This window comes from Stegodyphus dumicola, chromosome 3 (genome assembly GCF_044657685.1).
Source record: "Stegodyphus dumicola isolate Sdum_Otavi_A_Nest chromosome 3, ASM4465768v1".
In the NCBI taxonomy this organism is placed as follows: Eukaryota; Metazoa; Arthropoda; class Arachnida; order Araneae; family Eresidae; genus Stegodyphus; species Stegodyphus dumicola.
The window spans coordinates 145470917-145490735 of NC_140770.1; the positions used below are offsets into that span (position 1 = coordinate 145470917).

At 33.6% G+C, this 19819-nt stretch overlaps 1 protein-coding gene across 4 annotated transcripts in view; it reads left to right on the forward strand.

The window, feature by feature from the left end:
• The window catches only part of LOC118201739 (SMC5-SMC6 complex localization factor protein 1-like), a 109623-nt gene that overhangs the window by 43038 nt on the left and 46766 nt on the right, over positions 1 to 19819 (forward strand). For all 4 annotated transcript variants that reach the window (XM_085813412.1, XM_085813413.1, XM_085813415.1 and 1 more), the window contains exon 5: positions 8632 to 8770. In XM_085813412.1, coding sequence (XP_085669538.1) covers positions 8632 to 8770 — 139 coding nt within the window. The remainder of the gene's footprint in view (positions 1 to 8631; positions 8771 to 19819) is intronic.

The following is a 19819-nucleotide window of genomic DNA, read 5'->3' on the forward strand; positions in this document are numbered from 1 at the left end:
ACTTGAAAATGTGTGTAGATTATGGGCATTCGCAGATTAAATATTTTGAAGTATTAAAAGTCTGCTGTATAAGAATACATTATATGAAATGCTAACAATGATATAATCATCTGTTTGGTATCTGGAGTATCATTACCTTAAAGTGTACTAATATGAAAAATGTGTTAGTATTTGTTCCAAATAAAACTGCAGTTAACTCTATATTTATCTCGTACTTTCAAAATATTTTTGTCCATAGAGGAAACCATTTTAACCCCTTCGAGCCGGGTAGCGAAAATGCGTGCTTATCGCTGACGGCAGTGTCTTACGCGAGCGTCTCTCCAGGGCCGGGGGCTTTTTTGCTACTAAGCCTCAATCCATGAAATTTCCGAAGTATCAACACATTGTTTAATAATACTCTATAGAGTATTTAAACGGCTTATGCTTTATAAATATTTTATATGTATACTTTAATTACCTTATTTCTTGTTTAAATGCATATTTTACACATTTTATTTTAATTACTCACCATTTTATGAATTTTAACATTATACATCTGAAAACTAAATATATTACTTAAAATTCTCTTTTCGTATGAAAAATTTGAAAACAGGGATCTACACACAGTCCTACGTTACATTCCTTGCACTCTTAATAACTCATTTGCCGTTTTGGAGGATTTTTCCGGGAATGTGAACAAACGAAGCATCATCGTCTCATTTTCTTATCAGTCTCTTCTGAACAAAGTTTTGGAAAATGTCTTTCAGTTAATCTTTCAGAATCAATATCAGAATTTCAGAATCAATATCTGAAATATTTTGCATCATTTCTGCTATTTCATGCTCTGTTAAACATTTTCGACGCTTCGACATTGCAACGGTAAAAACAAAGAATTCACGTCTAACAAGATCTAATTATTTTCTAAAAACTGAACTGTAAACCGAAATACCCAACGCTTTAGAGCAAATAAAATTTCTCTACTTACAGTAAACAACTACCACGTGCGAATAAAGTGCGATTTAAAGAGACGTCATAAATCACGCCATTCGGAAACATTTATTTCCCCGTTTGTTTATATAATCAAAAACACGTGTATGTGAGTCATGCTTCTCTCATTTCGAGTAGAAGGTCTAATTTACATGTATCTGAAACCATATGGACATACAGTGCCATCTTGTGGCAGAAATTATAGTTTGAAAAACGTTCCAAAGTACTGGCACAAATACGTGACAGTCGGTAGAGAATGGAACAATCCTCTGGCACACCTGCGTGTCGGCCGGTAGGTAAGTGCATTCGTTGCTGGCACGTATACGTGACAGCAACGAACGGCGAAGGGCGCGAAGGGGTTAAAGATGTTTGCTATTTATCATGGCAATAATTGAATTGCATGATAAATTTATCTTTTTCAAAGCTTTTGGAGTCCTTTAAAGAAATTAATAAAGTGAAGTTGTCATTTAATATGTTTATATTAATAAAGCTATCAATTAATTACAAAGCTAAATTCTGAATATGTGCTAAAAATACACTGTACATAGCTGCTGACTGTCCTGGTTTCACAGGAAAACTCCTTGTATCTACCCCCCCCCCAGGGGACTCATCAAATTTCCTAGTAGATTGCAAAGTCTCTCAGTTTTTAATTTTTAGCCTTCACAAAGGAAAATATTTTCCAGCATTAAGTAAAATTTGTTGTCAATGAATGAAACTTAAATTGTGCAGTGGTCTTCAAAATATTTTTTCTTGCTTAAACTTTATTTCATCAGAACTGTATTTTTATCACATTTTAATGACCTTTTTCTTATTAAACTTCATTTTATCTGAGTTGTCTTAATCTACTGCAGACATTTCTAGATTTATATTAAGCTTCAGTCAATGTTTAATAAGTTTATATTTCTGTTTATTTTACTTATCATGCATTATTAACTTTATCCTGATACATAATATGTATATTAATTATTAATTTTATTTTCAACATGTGTAAAAGTACTTTGATAAATAAAAGCTTTTCTTCCCTATTAGGAATTTTCTTTGCATAAAAGTGTAAAATAATTGCAAAATAAAATTAGCCAAAGAGCAGTTTAGAATATTTAATTACATATTAATGTATTTTGCAACAGAATTGTATTACAAATAGTTTAATAACTTGAAATGCACTATTTTAAAGTGAATTTTAGCTGGGAGCTCCTTTGAAATGACATCACCGTGCAGCGTGTGAAAGCCTTTTGGTTTTTCAGATTTCAAGATTGGCAGCTATGACTATAGTTTAAAAATAAATCTCTCTTTTCTTCATAAGTACTGTAACTAAATATTACCTGAAAATGTAAAAAATAGATTGTATAAATGAACCTCCTTTCCCCCACAAAACAATTAAGTTTTGTTTAGTAATATCAAATCTATTTATTGCTTACTAAAATATTTATCTGTTGAAGTCAGAAATCTTGATGGTTTTGGTGCTTACCTTTAGTTAATCACTTCCTTTCCTAAAACAATTTGAAATATGTAAAGGAAAGCAGCCATCTTGCTATTTCCTGAATCATGACTTAATTATTGTTAAATTAATTTCTTCCTTCATGTTCACAAGAGGTTTGCAGATTTGGAGTGAATAACGACGACACTTGATGAAGTATCGAAATACACTTTATTTAGCCAATATTAATCAGGACAGCTCATAGACAAGTCACATTTTACTGTTGTCAAAGATCTAATATACACTTGCTGGAACAATCAGCGACTCAGCCTTCAGGATATAACGGTGGAGACAGCTTCACTGCAAAGCACCAGAGTACAGCTCCTGACTCTGCTTGGTCGTTCTCGGAACTCCATGTACTCTCGAGGCTCTCCACACTACAACTCGCGATGCACTCAATGACACACAGAGCACAGCTCCTGACTCTTCGGAGCTTAACACACTCTCTCGACATTTTACTAACCACGATACATTAAGAGACTCTTCGATCCACTCAGCACTTGCTGCCCGGCTGTCAACTCGATTTACTCTGCACGGACTGACTAATTCGAGACACTCGCTCAATGACTGACTATCAGCTCACTAGACGAGGCACACACACTTGCACTCTCTAACTGACTGCGGACCAGCAGGGTATATAGCTTTTGGCTTGTGTTTGAGAATATTCTGGGCTAAATCGGTAAGAATTCATTCCAGAAGGTTCTCCATCCATCCATGGCATATCACCAAATGTGACAATCCTGCCTTCCCTTGCCATTTATGGCAACCCTAAACCTGCTTTGCGGGGAAGTTGTCTTACCGCACCTGGACATTTCGTAACATCATATAACTGTCTGCTGTGGACTTGAGAGCTGATAAATAAACATTACTAAATCTGTACGTTTGAAATTTTATTTAGTAATTTTAAAAAACATTCGGTGCTTATTAAGGTATACAAACAATGAAGTCTGACTACTTGGTTTTCTTTTAAATTTAATGCAGCTTTTTTTGTTGCTGATGCTGCAGTTTGAGACAGTAATGTAGTGAGTATAACAAACGCCAAAGCCACAATACCTCTTTGACATACTCCCCCCTGGAAAATCATAGAGTAACATAATAAATGAAATATACTTGTAATAATAATAATAGAATGCAGTGCCTACCTTAAAGTACTCTATATTACAAATAGTCATTACCTAACTACGCTTGTACTAAATACTATACTATTTTTTGCGATAAATAGAGACTCAAGCTCAGGTTAGGTTTTAAATTTGAGACAAAAAATCTATTTAAAAAATAGAATTGGATTCGAAAATGTGTATCAGTGGAAAAAGCAGGCATACAGTCATCTAGAATTAGTTGAAAACATATTTCTGTAATTGTTTTCAAAAACACAGTTTTTAAACAATCAAAAAAATAATATATACAAGTGGATATTTTTAATACTAATATAATACTGTAATATATTTATAGAATTAATTATTATGTGTACATTATTCTTGCTTTTGATGAAGTAAACTTATGAATTATACTTCATCAAAGTTGATAATTTCAAATTATTATCGTTCCACTCTTAAAAATGCCAGGTCACTAGTCGATCTTGTCCAATCATTGATTGTAGATATGTCGAAATTAATTTTAATTTGTTGAACAAATGTTCATAGCTAACAGTTGGTACTGAAATAGTAAGGAGTATTTCATGTGTGATTCTCAGGTTTGGAAAAATATTTTCTCCATTTGAGATTATAAGGTAAGAAGCTCTAATAGATTTTTAGGCTAAATTTTTTTTTCTGCTGTGGAATGATATCTTTCAGTCACATATTTCGACGTAGAGCTCTGTTCCATTAAAATCTCTATTATAAAATTCACCCAAATTCTTACAATTCTTTTCAAGATAAATAATATTATACTAATTTAATAAATAAATTTAATTTAATATTATACTAATTTAATAGACTCTCAACATTAAGTAAAAGTTCAGATTTGGAATTAAGATCACTTAGTTGTGTAAATCTTGTGCTTATTTCCTGTTGCAGACGATCAAGAACGCTTTCAAAATGCCAGAAATTTCATTTTCTGCGGAAAGCCCAACATCTAAATATACTAAATATGATTCGATTATTATTCTGGAGTTCTGAGTTTCTTTCTTTCTTTCTTTTTTTTTTTTTTCCTTGCTGTTTTTTTATTTTCCAATTCTGAGAACTGTTAAGTTTTTTATCCTGCCGTTGACATGGTCTAAATAAAAATAAATTTCTATTATATTAAATAAGATATTACTTTTGAACAACACAGCAAAAAAATAAAATAAAATAAAATAAAATAAAAATAAACAACAATAAATAAAAAACTCACTTTAATTCAAACTGCAAATATTATAGTAATAAAATTTGAATTTTGTTTTATCTCTTCAATTATTTTATTATGTTAACAATTTTACTTATACACTTTTCACTGAATTATAGAATCATCAATTAGATGTTAAAAAGTAAAATGCATAATAAAGATATCTATATAGTTACAGTAGTTCAGCCGCCAAATTAAAAATAGTTCAAGGTCGAAGGGCATGTAATATAATAAAAGACTGTAGTGTATTGTTTGTTATCATTTTAAAATGACAAACTTATATGCTTGATTTACTGCAAACATTATTTATTACATTTTATCAGACGAATCAAGAAATGAGACAATTACTGTATATTACAATAGTTATAATTTAAAATGTATTTCCTAGAAATCGATCAAAGTAAAAAATTTAAATTTTCGGGAAATTTTGTTTGTCATGGGGACCATTTAGCACCCCTGTCAAAGAGGCACACAGGCCATAATAGACATCCTTGCCTTCTTCACTATGCCACTGGTTTGAGGTGATTGTAACATCTTAACCTAATGTTAATCTAATCTTAATCACGTAAGATTTGGTGATGTAAAATAATAAATTTGCATTCATGATCTGATTGTCTGTTTTGAAATCTTGAAATAAACGTTATTGATTGCAATAAAGTACAAAAATTATTTTTATTACCATTTGAACATACATTACTAGTTATGTACACGAGCAGGAAAAATTAATGAGGTGATACCGAACTTATGAAATAAGTGGAAAAGCTTGTAAATTGGGACCTAACTTTGCATATGATTTTCATTTAAATAGGAATAAAGGCTAAAACAAATTGTTTAGAAAAGAATAATGTAATTTTCATACATGTTGATGTAAAAGAGTATTGATATAAATATGTTATATGAAACAGAGTTATTTTGATGCCAAAGGCTTTGTAAAATTTAACAAACTCAACCAATGAATCGATGAAATTTTTTGTGCGAGTCCAAAAGCTAGCTGAAGTCTTCACTGTAAACTTCCAAATCTATTGTCGTCTTCTTGTGTTACACGATTAAGTTGACCAGTTTCTGGCATTGTTTTCACCTCGTTTTTGAAAAAGAATGGATAAATTTTCTTTCAGACATCATTCAAGGTTTTTGGAAATTTCATTCCAAGATTCTCCAGCAAATCTTAAGACATCTAAAACACTAAATTATGTACTTAAATCTTTATTAAATATTTAATTGTTTTGCATTATTGAAATGAGCAGCACTTGTAATAAGCCTTGAATGTTTTGATGATGCTTTAGTACATCATTTAAAGAAAGCTGGTTGTTTTGGGGGACACCGCTTTAACACAGGCCAAAATGAATTAAAGTGGCAGGAGGAAGATGTGTAACTACTGCAGCAACTCAGGGACTTTTATGTAGTATTTTGGCCTGTTTAAAATATATATAATGTAATATATAGTATTAGTATGAAGTAGTTTTAAATCACTGAAATAAGTATATGTAGCAAAATAAAAACCAGCTGCTTCATAAGTAATTCTGTGCATTTTTGTTTTTGTAGTTATTTTTAACTTATTTATTGACTACTATTTGTATATCATGCAATCTTAAGCACTTATTATGTAATATATAATTTATAACCTACTTACAAAATAGAATACTTTATATATATAGCTTATATATCCGGTGGCCATAGCACAGCTTACAAACCGCCTGCGGCTTTTGCTGGCTCTTCTGCAAATAATATATATACTACTCAATACAAATACATAGATATATACTACTCTATTCAAAAGAAATTAATTTAATTTCACAAAGTTTTTAGTAATTTTAAATTGATCAAGGTCCATATGTAATTATTTCATTTCTTGTTAGTTAAGAAACTTAATAATTTTATTCAAAAAAACCTAAAAAAAAAAACCTAAAAAAAAAAAAAAAAAAAAAAAAAAAAAAAAAAAAAAAGCACTGATTCTATCAAACACTTTTGTAAAGAAAATCTTTAAATGTTAGATTTGTTTGTGGATGCTATAAGAATGGATAGATGAATACTTTTAGATGCTTTATAAAAAGGGTCTGCCAAACACAGTTTCAAAATGATGTATATATATGACTTGTGGCTTTGGAAAATCTAGTTGCAGCTCTTGAACTTTCTTGAATTTCAACATGCAGCTCTTGCTGACATGAAGTTTGGCCATTCTTGCTATACATATAAGGTCATGTGATATAAAAGGCCTTAACTCCCCCCTCTCTCTTTTTTAATTCCAAGAATATAGGGTTTTTCTTATACAGTCAAAAGTCGTTAATTCGGACACCCATAATCCGGAATGATCTATAATCCGGACCTCAAAGCTACAAACTTTCTGCGCATGCGCGTTTAAATTGTAACGGAGTTATACGCTAAGCTAAAGTTATCTAATTCAGTTAATGTTGACGATTGCGTTGTTCCTTAATCTTCGAATTGGATCCGGCTTATTATTTTTTGCAGACTGTCAGAGCAATTTTATAAAAGTAAGCTTGAACGTTCGATTATGTCAAATAGAATTTCCGATATATATTTACTACAAAGCGAAAGTATGTTTTGAAATCCGAAATCTGTTTATCAATTTCACGCTGCTCTGCGGCAGAGGGGGGGGCAGAAACGTCATTATTAGATAATGACAGATTAGAAAGATTATGTCAAATAGAATTTCCGATATATATTTACTAATATGTAATTTGTATCTACAAAGCGAAAGTATGTTTTGAGATCCGAAATCTGTTTATCAATTTCACGCGGCGGATTGGGAGTTGATCTGTCAACACTATCCTTATCTTCAGGGCAGATGTTTTTATTTTATTTGGTTTATAATTCCATACTAAGTGTAGTATTTCATTCTGTCTTTGATATGATTTAAATCAAGTTCCTCGTCATTATAATTCGCTTCCGATAGTGAAGAAAGTGACCCAGAGGTTATTGAAAACGAAAACATTTCGATTGACAAATTAGTCAGTATTCTCAACACAGCAATTATAGGACTTGAACAGCGGAACTTTGTAACTAAACAAGAAATTATGTCTGTTTAATAGAATTAAAGAGAAAGTATTATCACATGAAACGAAGCAACTTACATTGAAGGAAATGTTTAATAAAGTAAACAAATAAATATTAAGCTTTTTCTTTTTGTAAATTTTGATACCCTTTAGATCATAATTGTTCTTTATTTCATAAATTACGGTTTCATATTTTTAATTTTGTAATTTCTGCATGCCATCTTACCAGATTTAAACTGATGATCTATAATCCGGAATCGCCGAAGTCCCGACGAGTCCGGATTAACGACTTTTGACTGTATAAAACTGGAATTGTAGCATGAATGAGTTGAATTGTAGCAAATTCAACATTTGCCTATAGACAATACACATATTTACAGCAGCTCTGTGTTTTTAATGTGAAAATTAATCAAATTAAAATAAAAATATTTTATACATTTTTTTCATCTCTGGAATCTTTTAAATGTATGCTCTTGCAAGAATGGAAATTTTGCATCATTTTCTCTTTGTTGTCATATAAAATTTGATGTAAAATAAGTATAATTTATTTTCAAATAAAAACAAATTACACTGGCTGGCAAAGTTTAAGCACAGACATAATTTTGACACAGACAGTCATGAAAGGAGTATGTAGCAATTACCACAATGACCCAGTTAGCAATTACCACAATACCCAGTTTAATAGAAAAGTAATTTCATATACAAATAGTGGAAATTATAGTTAACAGGTCATGTGAGAGTATGTAGAAACAATCCATTAAGTTTTGCATGGTAATGTATTTTATATTAATATCTGTTTGTTTATTTTCTTATTATTTTTTCCCTCAGCTTTTTCTTTTCTTGTTTTTGTATTAGAGATGTGTATGCCCAAGATAAGAAGTGCCTGGTTATGCACCTTCTTGGCTTATTCCCTGTACGTGCAAATAATCCTAATTTTAGACAGATTCTAAGATGGATTAATGATGTATATAAAGATAAAGCATTTTCGATGAGGGTAAAGTTTGTTACATCATTTTTTCTTGAAATTTTATATTTATTTATTATTTGTGTCTCTCTGCTTGCTAATTTTTCCTTATGTATTTTATGAAATTATTTTTTGTAAAAGGAGTGCCATTGTCCGTAAAACATAACACCACTGTATAATGGAGACTTTTTTATTTTTTGGTTTTATTTCATTTAATTATTCTCCCAAAATTTATTATAGCACCCTAGACTAGTTACCCCATGAGTTGATTGCTAAGAATCATCAACTAGTAAGATGTCAACTGATCAACTGTCTTCGCCTTTCTTGGGGAGCTGGGGCATATAATTTCTATGCGTTCACCACATTAGAAAAGGCTTTAAGAAATTTAGTTTACTATGGCAATTAAAAATTTCGTACTTAAAATGGAGCAGTGTTTCTTGCTGAGTGATCAATTGACTAAAAGGTTTTTAGTATATAAAAAATTTGTCTGTATAACCCATGTGGATATACTTTCCTGTTATCGGGATCATATTCAGAAATGTAAGTATATTTGCATGTTATATGTATGTATGTGTGCATGTATGCATCCACATTCATGCAAAATTGAGAGACTTTGCACATTATGTAGAATTTCTAAAAACTAATGGACAGGTTTTAATGAAATTTGGCATGAGTATACATTTATAACAGAGAAAGACATGTACTATACAAAAGTCATTTTACATACACATAATTATCCATAATTATCAGTAAAGCTGATAGTGTAGGGTGTCTAAAGTCCATGTTGTGATATCAAACCTGAAAATCAATTTAATATAGAGTGTGGTCCCCTCTCACAGCCAGACAGGTTGTGCAATATGATAACATGCTGGACAGTTGATAAGAGATAGAGACAGCATCGTTCTACCAAAAGGTTAGTTAGTACTGTCTCCTGTCCCCGCATATCTAGCATTAAGAGGTACATCAAATAGCATTGCAAGATATTGTAGCTATTGTGGCTCAGGACATATTTACATAATTATTACATTATTTCAGATGCTCGGATTACTTTAGAGCAGAACATACAATAGTATACTTTACATACTATATAGAAATTTATAAACATGTATTGCACAACATCCAAATACTGTAGTCACACTCAGAGTTAAACTGCTAGAAACAAACTGAGTGAATATCAAATCTTGACTCTAGGTACCATTCCCATTAACTTACCACGCCCCCCAAAAGAGTTCAATATTGTTTTTAATTACATAACAGGGCATAGATCAGCTCCAGGTTTTGCAAGCTTTCTGATAATCTGGGCGATCCTTGTCACCAGCTGACGTTGTTTTACCATGAACTTGCAGAGGCCTTATGTATTGTTACTGGAGGTTTTAAGATGGTGTTATGTAATAAGTGAGCAGATGGTAAGATAATAGTGTGGAGTACCAATTTCTTCACAGACACAGAGATTGGTGTTGCTGATGCTATGTCTATTAAAATATTCGGGAAAGGGACCATGTTCAATAATAAATCTTGTTAATTGCAGGGAAGTAATGCTGCATTTGTTGTCTACTTTTGTGATGTAGTAGTATGTGTAACGGCCTTGTTCACGTTCATTCCACTGCATTTGCCATCTGATTTGTGCCTTATATTTCTGAATTTTCTCTGAATTTGTATAACTATAGGGGATGTGTGATGGTGATTAATTATTGACAGAAATACCAGTATATTGTGTGTATGAATGGTGATGTCCTGTAAGGGATGTATTGGATGCCTTTGGAAATAGCTACTGCTTCTGTCTAAAAAATGCTGGTATTGTTTCTTAGTTGTTGCTTCCATAGATGAAGATTTCTCCTCCATGCTGAAGAACTAGTCCACTACCAACTTTGTCTTCTACTTTATAACCCATTCGTATATATAAGCTGGAGTGTTATGATGGTGCAGATGTATGTTAACACCTTTCCCTTTAAGTACTGAGTAAATGCGTAGTGTCACTGTTGGTGTTTCATAATTGTTATGATAATGCCACTCATCAAAGAGGCTTGTGGGAGTGTAAAGATGAAATACTCATCAAATTATTGCATCTTGTTCAACACAAACACGGTGACTTGACAGAACATTAATCGATGCAGTTGCTGTTGTGCGAAATGCCTTGTGATGTTTTGTGCAAAGGAGCACTTGATGCTGAGAAGAAGTTTTACTTTCTTCCCTTGCATCAGCTGGGCCCAGACTAGAGTAGCATATGTAACCATTCTTTCAATGACATTTGAGTAGAACATCTTTTGAATGGGCAAATTTAGTCCCCATTTGTTTCCTTGAAACTCTCGGAATATTTGGGCAATGTGACTAGTACGTTGTGAGTTCCTTAATGTGGGGTATCCAAGTCAGCCAGCCTTCTATCCCATGTAAGGCCCAGGTACTTTAATTTTTTAATGGTTTTAATCCTATTGTTGTTAATTGTGATTCCTGGTCTAATATTGCTCTCAACTCCCTTTTTTGGAATTATAAGGACCTTGGATTTACCTTCCAATGTAATCAGTTTCAAGGCACTGCGGAGATCATAGAACTGCTGAGTTTTGAGTTCCTTATATCATCATCTTATTTTTGGATTTCCCCTGGACTATGAAAGCAACATCATTTGCGTAAGCTATTACTTGTGTGTGCTCAGGCCAAATAGTAGTTAATGTGCTATTGAAGGTCAGATTCCATAAGATTGGGCCAGCACGTGGTCCTTGTGTGCATCCTCATGTCTGTTTGCATTGTATGATGCCATTGTTATACATGACAATCTGCTTGTGGTTCAAGAGGTAACTGATGTAGGCTTGATGTTATGTTTGCGGGCCATCTTGCTCATTCCACTGGGTGTTTAATAGCTGGCCACTACAAGGTATCGATTGCACTCGTAAGATTGAGGCTGAGGATGGCTGTGTGGTAGGGATTGGGCCTGTTCTCCAGGTTGTAGTTTTTCATAGTCATGAGTGCGTGTAGTAGATTTTCTTTGTCTAAAGCCATATTGAAATTCACTGATTGTGTTGAAGTTTATGTAGGTGCTGCTTCAGGCAGTTGACTAGAAGTTCTTCATATACTTTTCCTAGTGCTGAAAGCGGTCATATTGGAGAGTATGAATCTGGGTACTAGGTTCTTTGTTGTGTTTAAGAAAGAATATGACTTGCCCAACTTTGAAATCAGTGGGGAAAAGACTGGCATGCAGAAGCTTGTTGAGAAAAATTAAGAAAAATACTGGAAAACTTTTATAAGTAATTTTGACTATTGCATAATTTATATTGTCTAGGCCAGGTGCTTTCTTTAAAGGAAGGTTCTTGAAGATCTGTTGTATTTCTTCTTTTGTGAGTTCTTTATCTTTAACAGTGCTGACTGCTGTATTGTTTGCATGAATGTACCGTTGCTTCATTGTATCTTCTGAAGGATAGTCCATCAGGAAGACTGCATCCAGGGTATTGTTGAATGTTTCTCTCATGCCATTTGTTGTATTATTTTCTGTTCTGATTTTTTAAGATGGAATTCCATAGGCTTGTAGACCTTGTTAGTAGCACTCTTGTGCAAAATGTCGAATGTGTGTCTATTTTTAGTGCAGAAATCTCTCAAGCTTTGCATCGATGATCATTCTTTTGCAGTCTGCTCTTTCCTTTCTAAGTTATTCTAAAGTTGTAGTTAAAATATTCAAATGTCTATCAATTTTCAGTCTTGTGGTGGCATGCTTTGCATTTAGTTTGCTGCACACTAAGGTCCTTGGTCCACCAGTTTAGAGTGTATAGTTTCTTTACTTGTCACTTGTATTGCATAATGTGCTTAACAGTTGCATTGTGAATACATCTAGAGCTTTACTTGTTGTGCTTGTAGATCTGGCATGACTGTGGAAAGATTTTATCAAATGTGATTACCAGCGATATTAATTTTGCTGCCTGGGAGACTGTAGCATTTGATTGCAGAAGAGACACAATTTAATGTAAAGTTAATGTAGTCGTGATCGGAGAGATTTTGATCATCCACTGCCCAGTCTTGAATGAAGTTGCTGTTCTGCTGTGTGGAGATGGTAAGATCTGGCCAGCCTCTGCCATTATGTGCGATATATGATGGTGTGGCTGCTAGGATATTATGAGCATCAGATTATCAGCAGCTATGTAATCCTCGAGTTGTAGATCTTTTGCATAGGTAATTGCATATCCCCAGCTTATATACTGTGTTCACTGTGGTCTCTTGCATAGATTTTTAAAGGTGCTGCATATTGCATTAAGACTGTCTATCAAATTGAGAGCAGCATCTATTCTGAAGGAGGCGAGTAAGTTGAGGTTATGGTTATGAGATGATTTAATTCGAGGAGTTTGGCTATATGATCACATTTTGCAATCTTAATGAGCGGATACCAGTTTGAGTTGCAGCACATGGTGGCTGCCCTTGGTGCTTAGCCTGTGGCATCGTGAACATCTATGAGTGCATCATTGATGCACCCATAAATGTCCTACTGCTGAGGAAAGCCTGGAAACTGCTGTTTCTATGCTATGGCTCTTGCAATAAAATTACATCTACTTTTTCCTCAATCGCATAAGCGACTTCATGTGCTGTAGCTCGGTTGCAGACACTTAGCCGACAACCACTTAGTCCACGAGACACTTAACCAGCAAGACATTTAGCCGACACGGACGCTTAGCCAAATTAAGCCTGCAAAGATACTTAGGCGACAGGACATTTAGACAACAAGGACTCTTAGCTGACAGGACACCTAGCTGGCAGGACATTTTGCTGACACGGACAGTTAGCCGACAGGAAGCCGACAATGAGTCTTGCTCTTCCCAATGCTTTCAGATTTCTAATACTTTAACATTTTATTACTATGCTCAACACATCATGCTACATTCATTCCCATATAAATCATTTCACTCCTCCTACTAATGAAATTCCAACGAGATATATACTGGTAGAGAGCTTATTGCAACCTCCAACCGGTTCCAACATTAGTGTCACGTGACTGCTGGTCGAATTTCTAAAGTCCGGAAATACTTTACATTAATTTCTATGGGAAAAAAGACGCCTGCTCTGCTTGGTCACATAAAATTTAAGAAAAAATGGTTATCCGCTGCAGCGCCTATGGATGTAAAGAAAGTTTTGTAAAAGGTGGACCTGTAACATTTCATAGCTACGTTAAAACTGCGTGATTTATTATTTTATTTCCAGTATTAGTGTCATTTTACTATCTCTGTTGAATTGGTTGGAAAGTTTCAGCCATATTGTATAAGAAAATTGCTGCTGTATATGACATTTTCAGCATGTATTAATAGCATCAAAATGTAATAAATACTGTGACATTATTTACTGGAATCACCTTTTACAAATAATTGCATTTTATGTTCTTTTTCCGTGTACTCTGTTGAAATAGAAAGCTGTCGTACTCCGTTGAAATAGAAAGCTGTGCCAATTGGCACTAACCTTTTTTCGCCAAATCGTACACGTTTTGGTTTCATAAACAAGTACTGCCTGCGATAAAAAAAAAAGGAAAAATGCTATTATTATTAAATTATTGAGATAAGATTGTGCGATATGTTTACTTTGTCTAAAAAAAAAAAAAAGCTAATTCAAAATCTATAAATGAGCTGAAAATTTATATACTAGTATATCTTAGCTAATAATGCATGAATAAATCCTAAATTTTTTTAATTTAAGCTAATGCATAAGAATGATCTGGTAAAGCAGGAATAAAGTGGCAGTGAATTCGAACTTACCAAACATTATAAGTATAAGGAATAAAATGGTATTAACTCGTTAATGTCAACAGATTGCCTATACTTAAAAGTGCCACGTATTTATAAATTAATCACCTCAATATTTGATTGCAGAGTTTTTGCTTTCATAGTAATACAGTCAAAAGTCGTTAATCCGGACTCGTCGGGACTTCGGCGATTCCGGATTATCGATTTTTCCGGATTATAGATCATCAGTTTAAATCTGGTAAGATGGCATTCAGAAATTACAAAATTAAAAATATGAAACCGTAATTTATGAAATAAAGAACAATTATGATCTAAAGGGTATCAAAATTTACAAAAAAAAAAAAAAAAAAAAAAAAAGCTTAATATTTATTTGTTTACTTTATTAAACATTTCCTTCAATGTAAGTTGCTTCGTTTCATGTGATAATACTTTCTCTTTAATTCTATTAAACAGACATAATTTCTTGTTTAGTTACAAAGTTCCGCTGTTCAAGTCCTATAATTGCTGTGTTGAGAATACCGACTAATTTGTCAATCGAAATGTTTTCGTTTTCAATAACCTCTGGGTCACTTTCTTCACTATCGGAAGCGAATTATAATGACGAGGAACTTGATTTAAATCATATCAAAGACAGAATGAAATACTACACTTAGTATGGAATTATAATTCAAATAAAATAAAAACATCTGCTCTGAAGATAAGGATAGTGTTGACAGATCAACTCCCAATCCGCCGCGTGAAATTGATAAACAGATTTCGGATCTCAAAACATACTTTCGCTTTGTAGATACAAATTACATATTAGTAAATATATATCGGAAATTCTATTTGACATAATCTTTCTAATCTATCATAATCTAATAATGCCCCCCCCCCTCTGCCGCAGAGCAGCGTGAATTTGATAAACAGATTTCGGATTTCAAAACATACTTTCGCTTTGTAGTAAATATATATCGGAAATTCTATTTGACATAATCGAACGTTCAAGCTTACTTTTATAAAATTTCTCTGACAGTCTGCAAAAAATAATAAGCCGGATCCAATTCGAAGATTAAGGAACAACGCAATTGGCAACATTAACTGAATTAGATAACTTTAGCTTAGCGTATAACTCCGTTACAATTTAAACGCGCATGCGCACAAACATATTCGCAGCCGTAAGGGTCTTACGCGCTCTCGTAAACGCCTGTGCGCATGCGTGAACGCGACACATGCGCAGAAAGTTTGTAGCTTTGAGGTCCGGATTATAGATCATTCCGGATTATGGGTGTCCGAATTAACGACTTTTGACTGTATTTGTTTAATTTAAGATTTTTTAAAAACCTTTTCCTTTAAAACTATTTTTAGCAACATAAATATATCATAACTATAGAATTTTCTTTAATTTATAATGAGGATTAAGTGTGTATTAAGATTTTTAGTAGGAGTTCAATTAAAAAAAAAAATCTTGAAAACAGGCCTTAACTTTTTATTGCATTTAAACAGTATATGTATATAGTTTGTCAAAAAAAAAAAAAAAAACACATCAAAACTATATCTGAGTGAACTTTTGCAGGTTTGAATGAGGCTTTCATCATTATATCTTTACTAGTTTTTACTTTCTATTCATAAAAGCTTTTTTTCTTTTCTGTGAAACAGTCAGTTTTATTTAAACCCTGTATTTGTTAAAATAAAAGCATGTATTTTTAATTTGTAGTTTGTATTTTATTTACACTGTTTTATGTATTAATTTTTTAAAAGTAAATATCACATTCTTTATATATCTATAAAGATTTCCATGGTTTTACAAGCTAACTTTTTTTAAAAATTTATATTATCTCAAAAAGTTTCATAAGTTAAATTTCCCATATCAGAGCCTTATATAGGGTATTGTATTTCATAAAGTTATTCATGTAGTATATAATAATGTGTAGTTTCTATATTTCAGCCAAATTGTGTGTTTTTGTTTTAAAAAGCTCATTATTTATTCACATATCAAAAATAGGAAATTTGGAATATAATTGACGACCAGTTTGAGTAGGTGATTTTTGGTATTTGTTCCTGATATACTTCAAAAAATAATAATTTAAATAAATAAAAAATAGCATTAATCCACTTAAATCCACTTACTTTATAGTAAATACTATATTTAAATGCACATTTTCGTAATGTGTTTATTTAATTGGGATATAGGAATAAAATATAATATGTATTGTCATGTTTGAATTCATAATTCAGAAAGAAAATTTTATTTTGGAATTGTACATTTTACAGCTGATGTGCAAAATACGAAATCTTACTAAATTTAATGTATAGCAGCATACAGTTAAGGCGGTAGCTTCTAAGTTTGCATGAAATTATTTTCTGAACATTGCTAAGTTTATAAGCACTTTAATATGCAAGTAACTGAAAAAAATGGGCATTTACAATCAGTGAAAGATCTTTTTAAAACTAAAAATTTTATTTACTGTCGTAAATTTCCAAAATGCAAGTACTATTGCTAACACTGAAAGGTCAAAGGTAATGAAATTGTTCCAAAAACTATTTCTGACTTTAAATTACCGTAATTTCGCACGTATAGTCCGCACCATCGTATAGTCTGCAGACACGATTTTATATAAAAAAAATTTCAAAAATCGTCAGATAGTCTGCACCACCGGGTAGTCCGCAGACTATACGTCCGAAATTATGTTTTTTTAATACGGCAATATTCCCATGCTTTTTAAACACATCCTTTGTTTGCGCCAATTTCTCACCGCTTTCTCGTCCACTTCAAAATAACGGAGTAAAATCTTAGTATACGGTGCAGCCTTGGCATGACTTTGAAAATTATCGCCAACACCAAAAATGATCCAAAGAACGTCTATATATATACTATACACATAATATATGTATATACATACATAGTATATATACTATGTTTACCTATATATTTTCTTTGAATGACCCGTTAACTACTCATCGTATATGTCCCGTTTTCACTGCTCATCATAAAGTCGCCAAAAGTAGCCAAATCCTGTGTGCACCAAATACTAGGATTAAAATAATAACGGCCCGCTTCTCTATTTCCATCTTTTTCCCGGTGATGTTTCATCAACGTTATCGAAGATGAAAGACAAAATACTGTGCAACGTGCTATACTCGTGATAAGTGGTAATGAAATGTGACCTTCGACCCCACTCACTCGGTGTTGCCAAACCACGCTTTTATAAGTAAACGAATCACGCTTTTTTTTCCGTACTCCAGGTACTTGCTACTATGGCTCCGAAAAACCGAGCTGACGCAGCAATTACTTTTCCCCCTCCCGCAGTTGCGCTAAACCAGTGCGAAGGATACTGGGATACAAGACTGGTTGCGTTAAGTGAGTGCTCATACAAGACTTTCTTTGGCTCATATCCCGGCATCGCTTGATGCGCCAGCCTGGATTTTAGGAGCACTACTTGCTACTACTCATTCGTTCTGCACTATGCTCTATGGTTTACTATCGATACTGTTGCGTGCGTACGGGTTCGTTATGAAATGAATGCACAAGTCCGATGAAAAATGAACAAAAATTTATTATTATCACAACAAAAATGCTTAAATTTTCTCAAATTATCATGCAGTATTACAATATCTCACAGTAGTTTTCTTTTAACTACTCAAATGTCCAATAGAACGTAATTCAAAACAGCTAAAGAACGCTAATCCGCGAATTCGCTACAATCAACAACAGTAGTTTTCTAAACAACAACAAACTAAGCAACTACTACAAACTGAGATGTTTTCCTCCTTTTATAAGATTTTAAAATCACGCGCTAGAATTTTCCAGTACTTTCTCGAAATCAAAAAGAGATATTTATTTATTTAATGCACGCGCTCTTGTATTTTCAATTTTACGGCTTAGCTTTCTTTTAATATTCGTCACGCGCTGCACTGCGCGAGAAATAAAACCATTTAATTTATAATTGAACTAACATTAGCTTTTTAAATACCAAATTCGTAACACTGCCCCCTTCCCAAGGACTGCACGTCCCGGGCAGTACAATCCCTGGACAGGAAGCTAAACTTACAACTGTGGCATAAATGCAACTGAGGCATAAACATTACATTACAATATCAAACAATATAAACAATAAATGCAATAACTAACTTAAACAAATCAAATGCTATCAAATACTAAATACAAAACAAATACTAAATACAAATCAAATACTAAATACAAATCAAATCAAATACACATTTATAAACAAAAAGGACCATGGTCTGATACTATTTACAATTATTTACATTACGTACTATGGCCATAGTAATGAGCTAACCTGTCGTAATGAACAACTTTAGGTTTAGAGTTCGAAGACTCTCGAATCCGAACCACGACGTCATTCAGTCTTTTTAGGACTGTATACGGGCCATCCCAAGGTGACTGTAATTTCGGACAAAGTCCTTTCCGTCGAGTCGGATTCCACAATCACACCTTGTCTCCTTCGTGGAACTGATGTTCAGTAGCTCTTGTGTCGTAGCGGGTCTTCATCTTCTCCGTCACCAAGTTGACTCGCTCTCGTGCAAAGTTGTGCATTACTTCAAACCGGGCCTGGAGATCTTGAATATATTCCTCAGACGATGAAGGAGCATCCGGAGGGCGGTCAAACAATAGATCACAAGGCAGACGAAGGTCACGATCAAGAGCATCTGTGATGGAGAATAGCCGGTAGTCTCGTGGACAGCACTGCGGTAAGCCAGTAAAAAGAGTGGTAATTTCTTGTCCCAGTCCTGTTGGTTTCTGGAAACCACTAATGAGAGGTTATTAAGGATGGTTCGATTGAACCTCTCTACCATGCCATCCGACTGGGGATGCAATGGCGTCGTTTGGGTTTTGTCAATGCCGAGTAGTTTGCATAGTTCTTTGATTACTGCCGAGGCAAAATTCCTTCCCTGATCGGAATGTAACTGAAGAGGCACTCCGAACCTGGAAATCCAGTGCTGTATAATTACCTCAGTTACTGTGACAGCCTCTTGATCAGGAATAGGATAAGCTTCAGGCCACTTGGTGAAGTAATCAATGACAACGAGTATGTATTTGTTGCCATCAGCAGTTCGTGTCAGAGGTCCCAGGATGTCAAAGGCGATAAGTTCAAAAGGCGCCCCTACGTTGTAACGTTGCAGCTTGCCTCGGCTGCGTCTCCTCGGTCCTTTCCAACCTGCACAGGCATCGCAAGATCGGCACCACTTTTGCACGTCATCCTTTGCATTATTCCAGTAAAAGCGCTCACGAACTCTCTGCAAGGTCTTCATTATTCCAAAGTGACCTCCAGTAGGGGTGCTATGTAACTCTTTAAGGACATCAGGAATGCGGGATCCAGGAAGTATAAGTTGCCATCGGAACGTCTTCCCATCATCCGATTCGAATTTC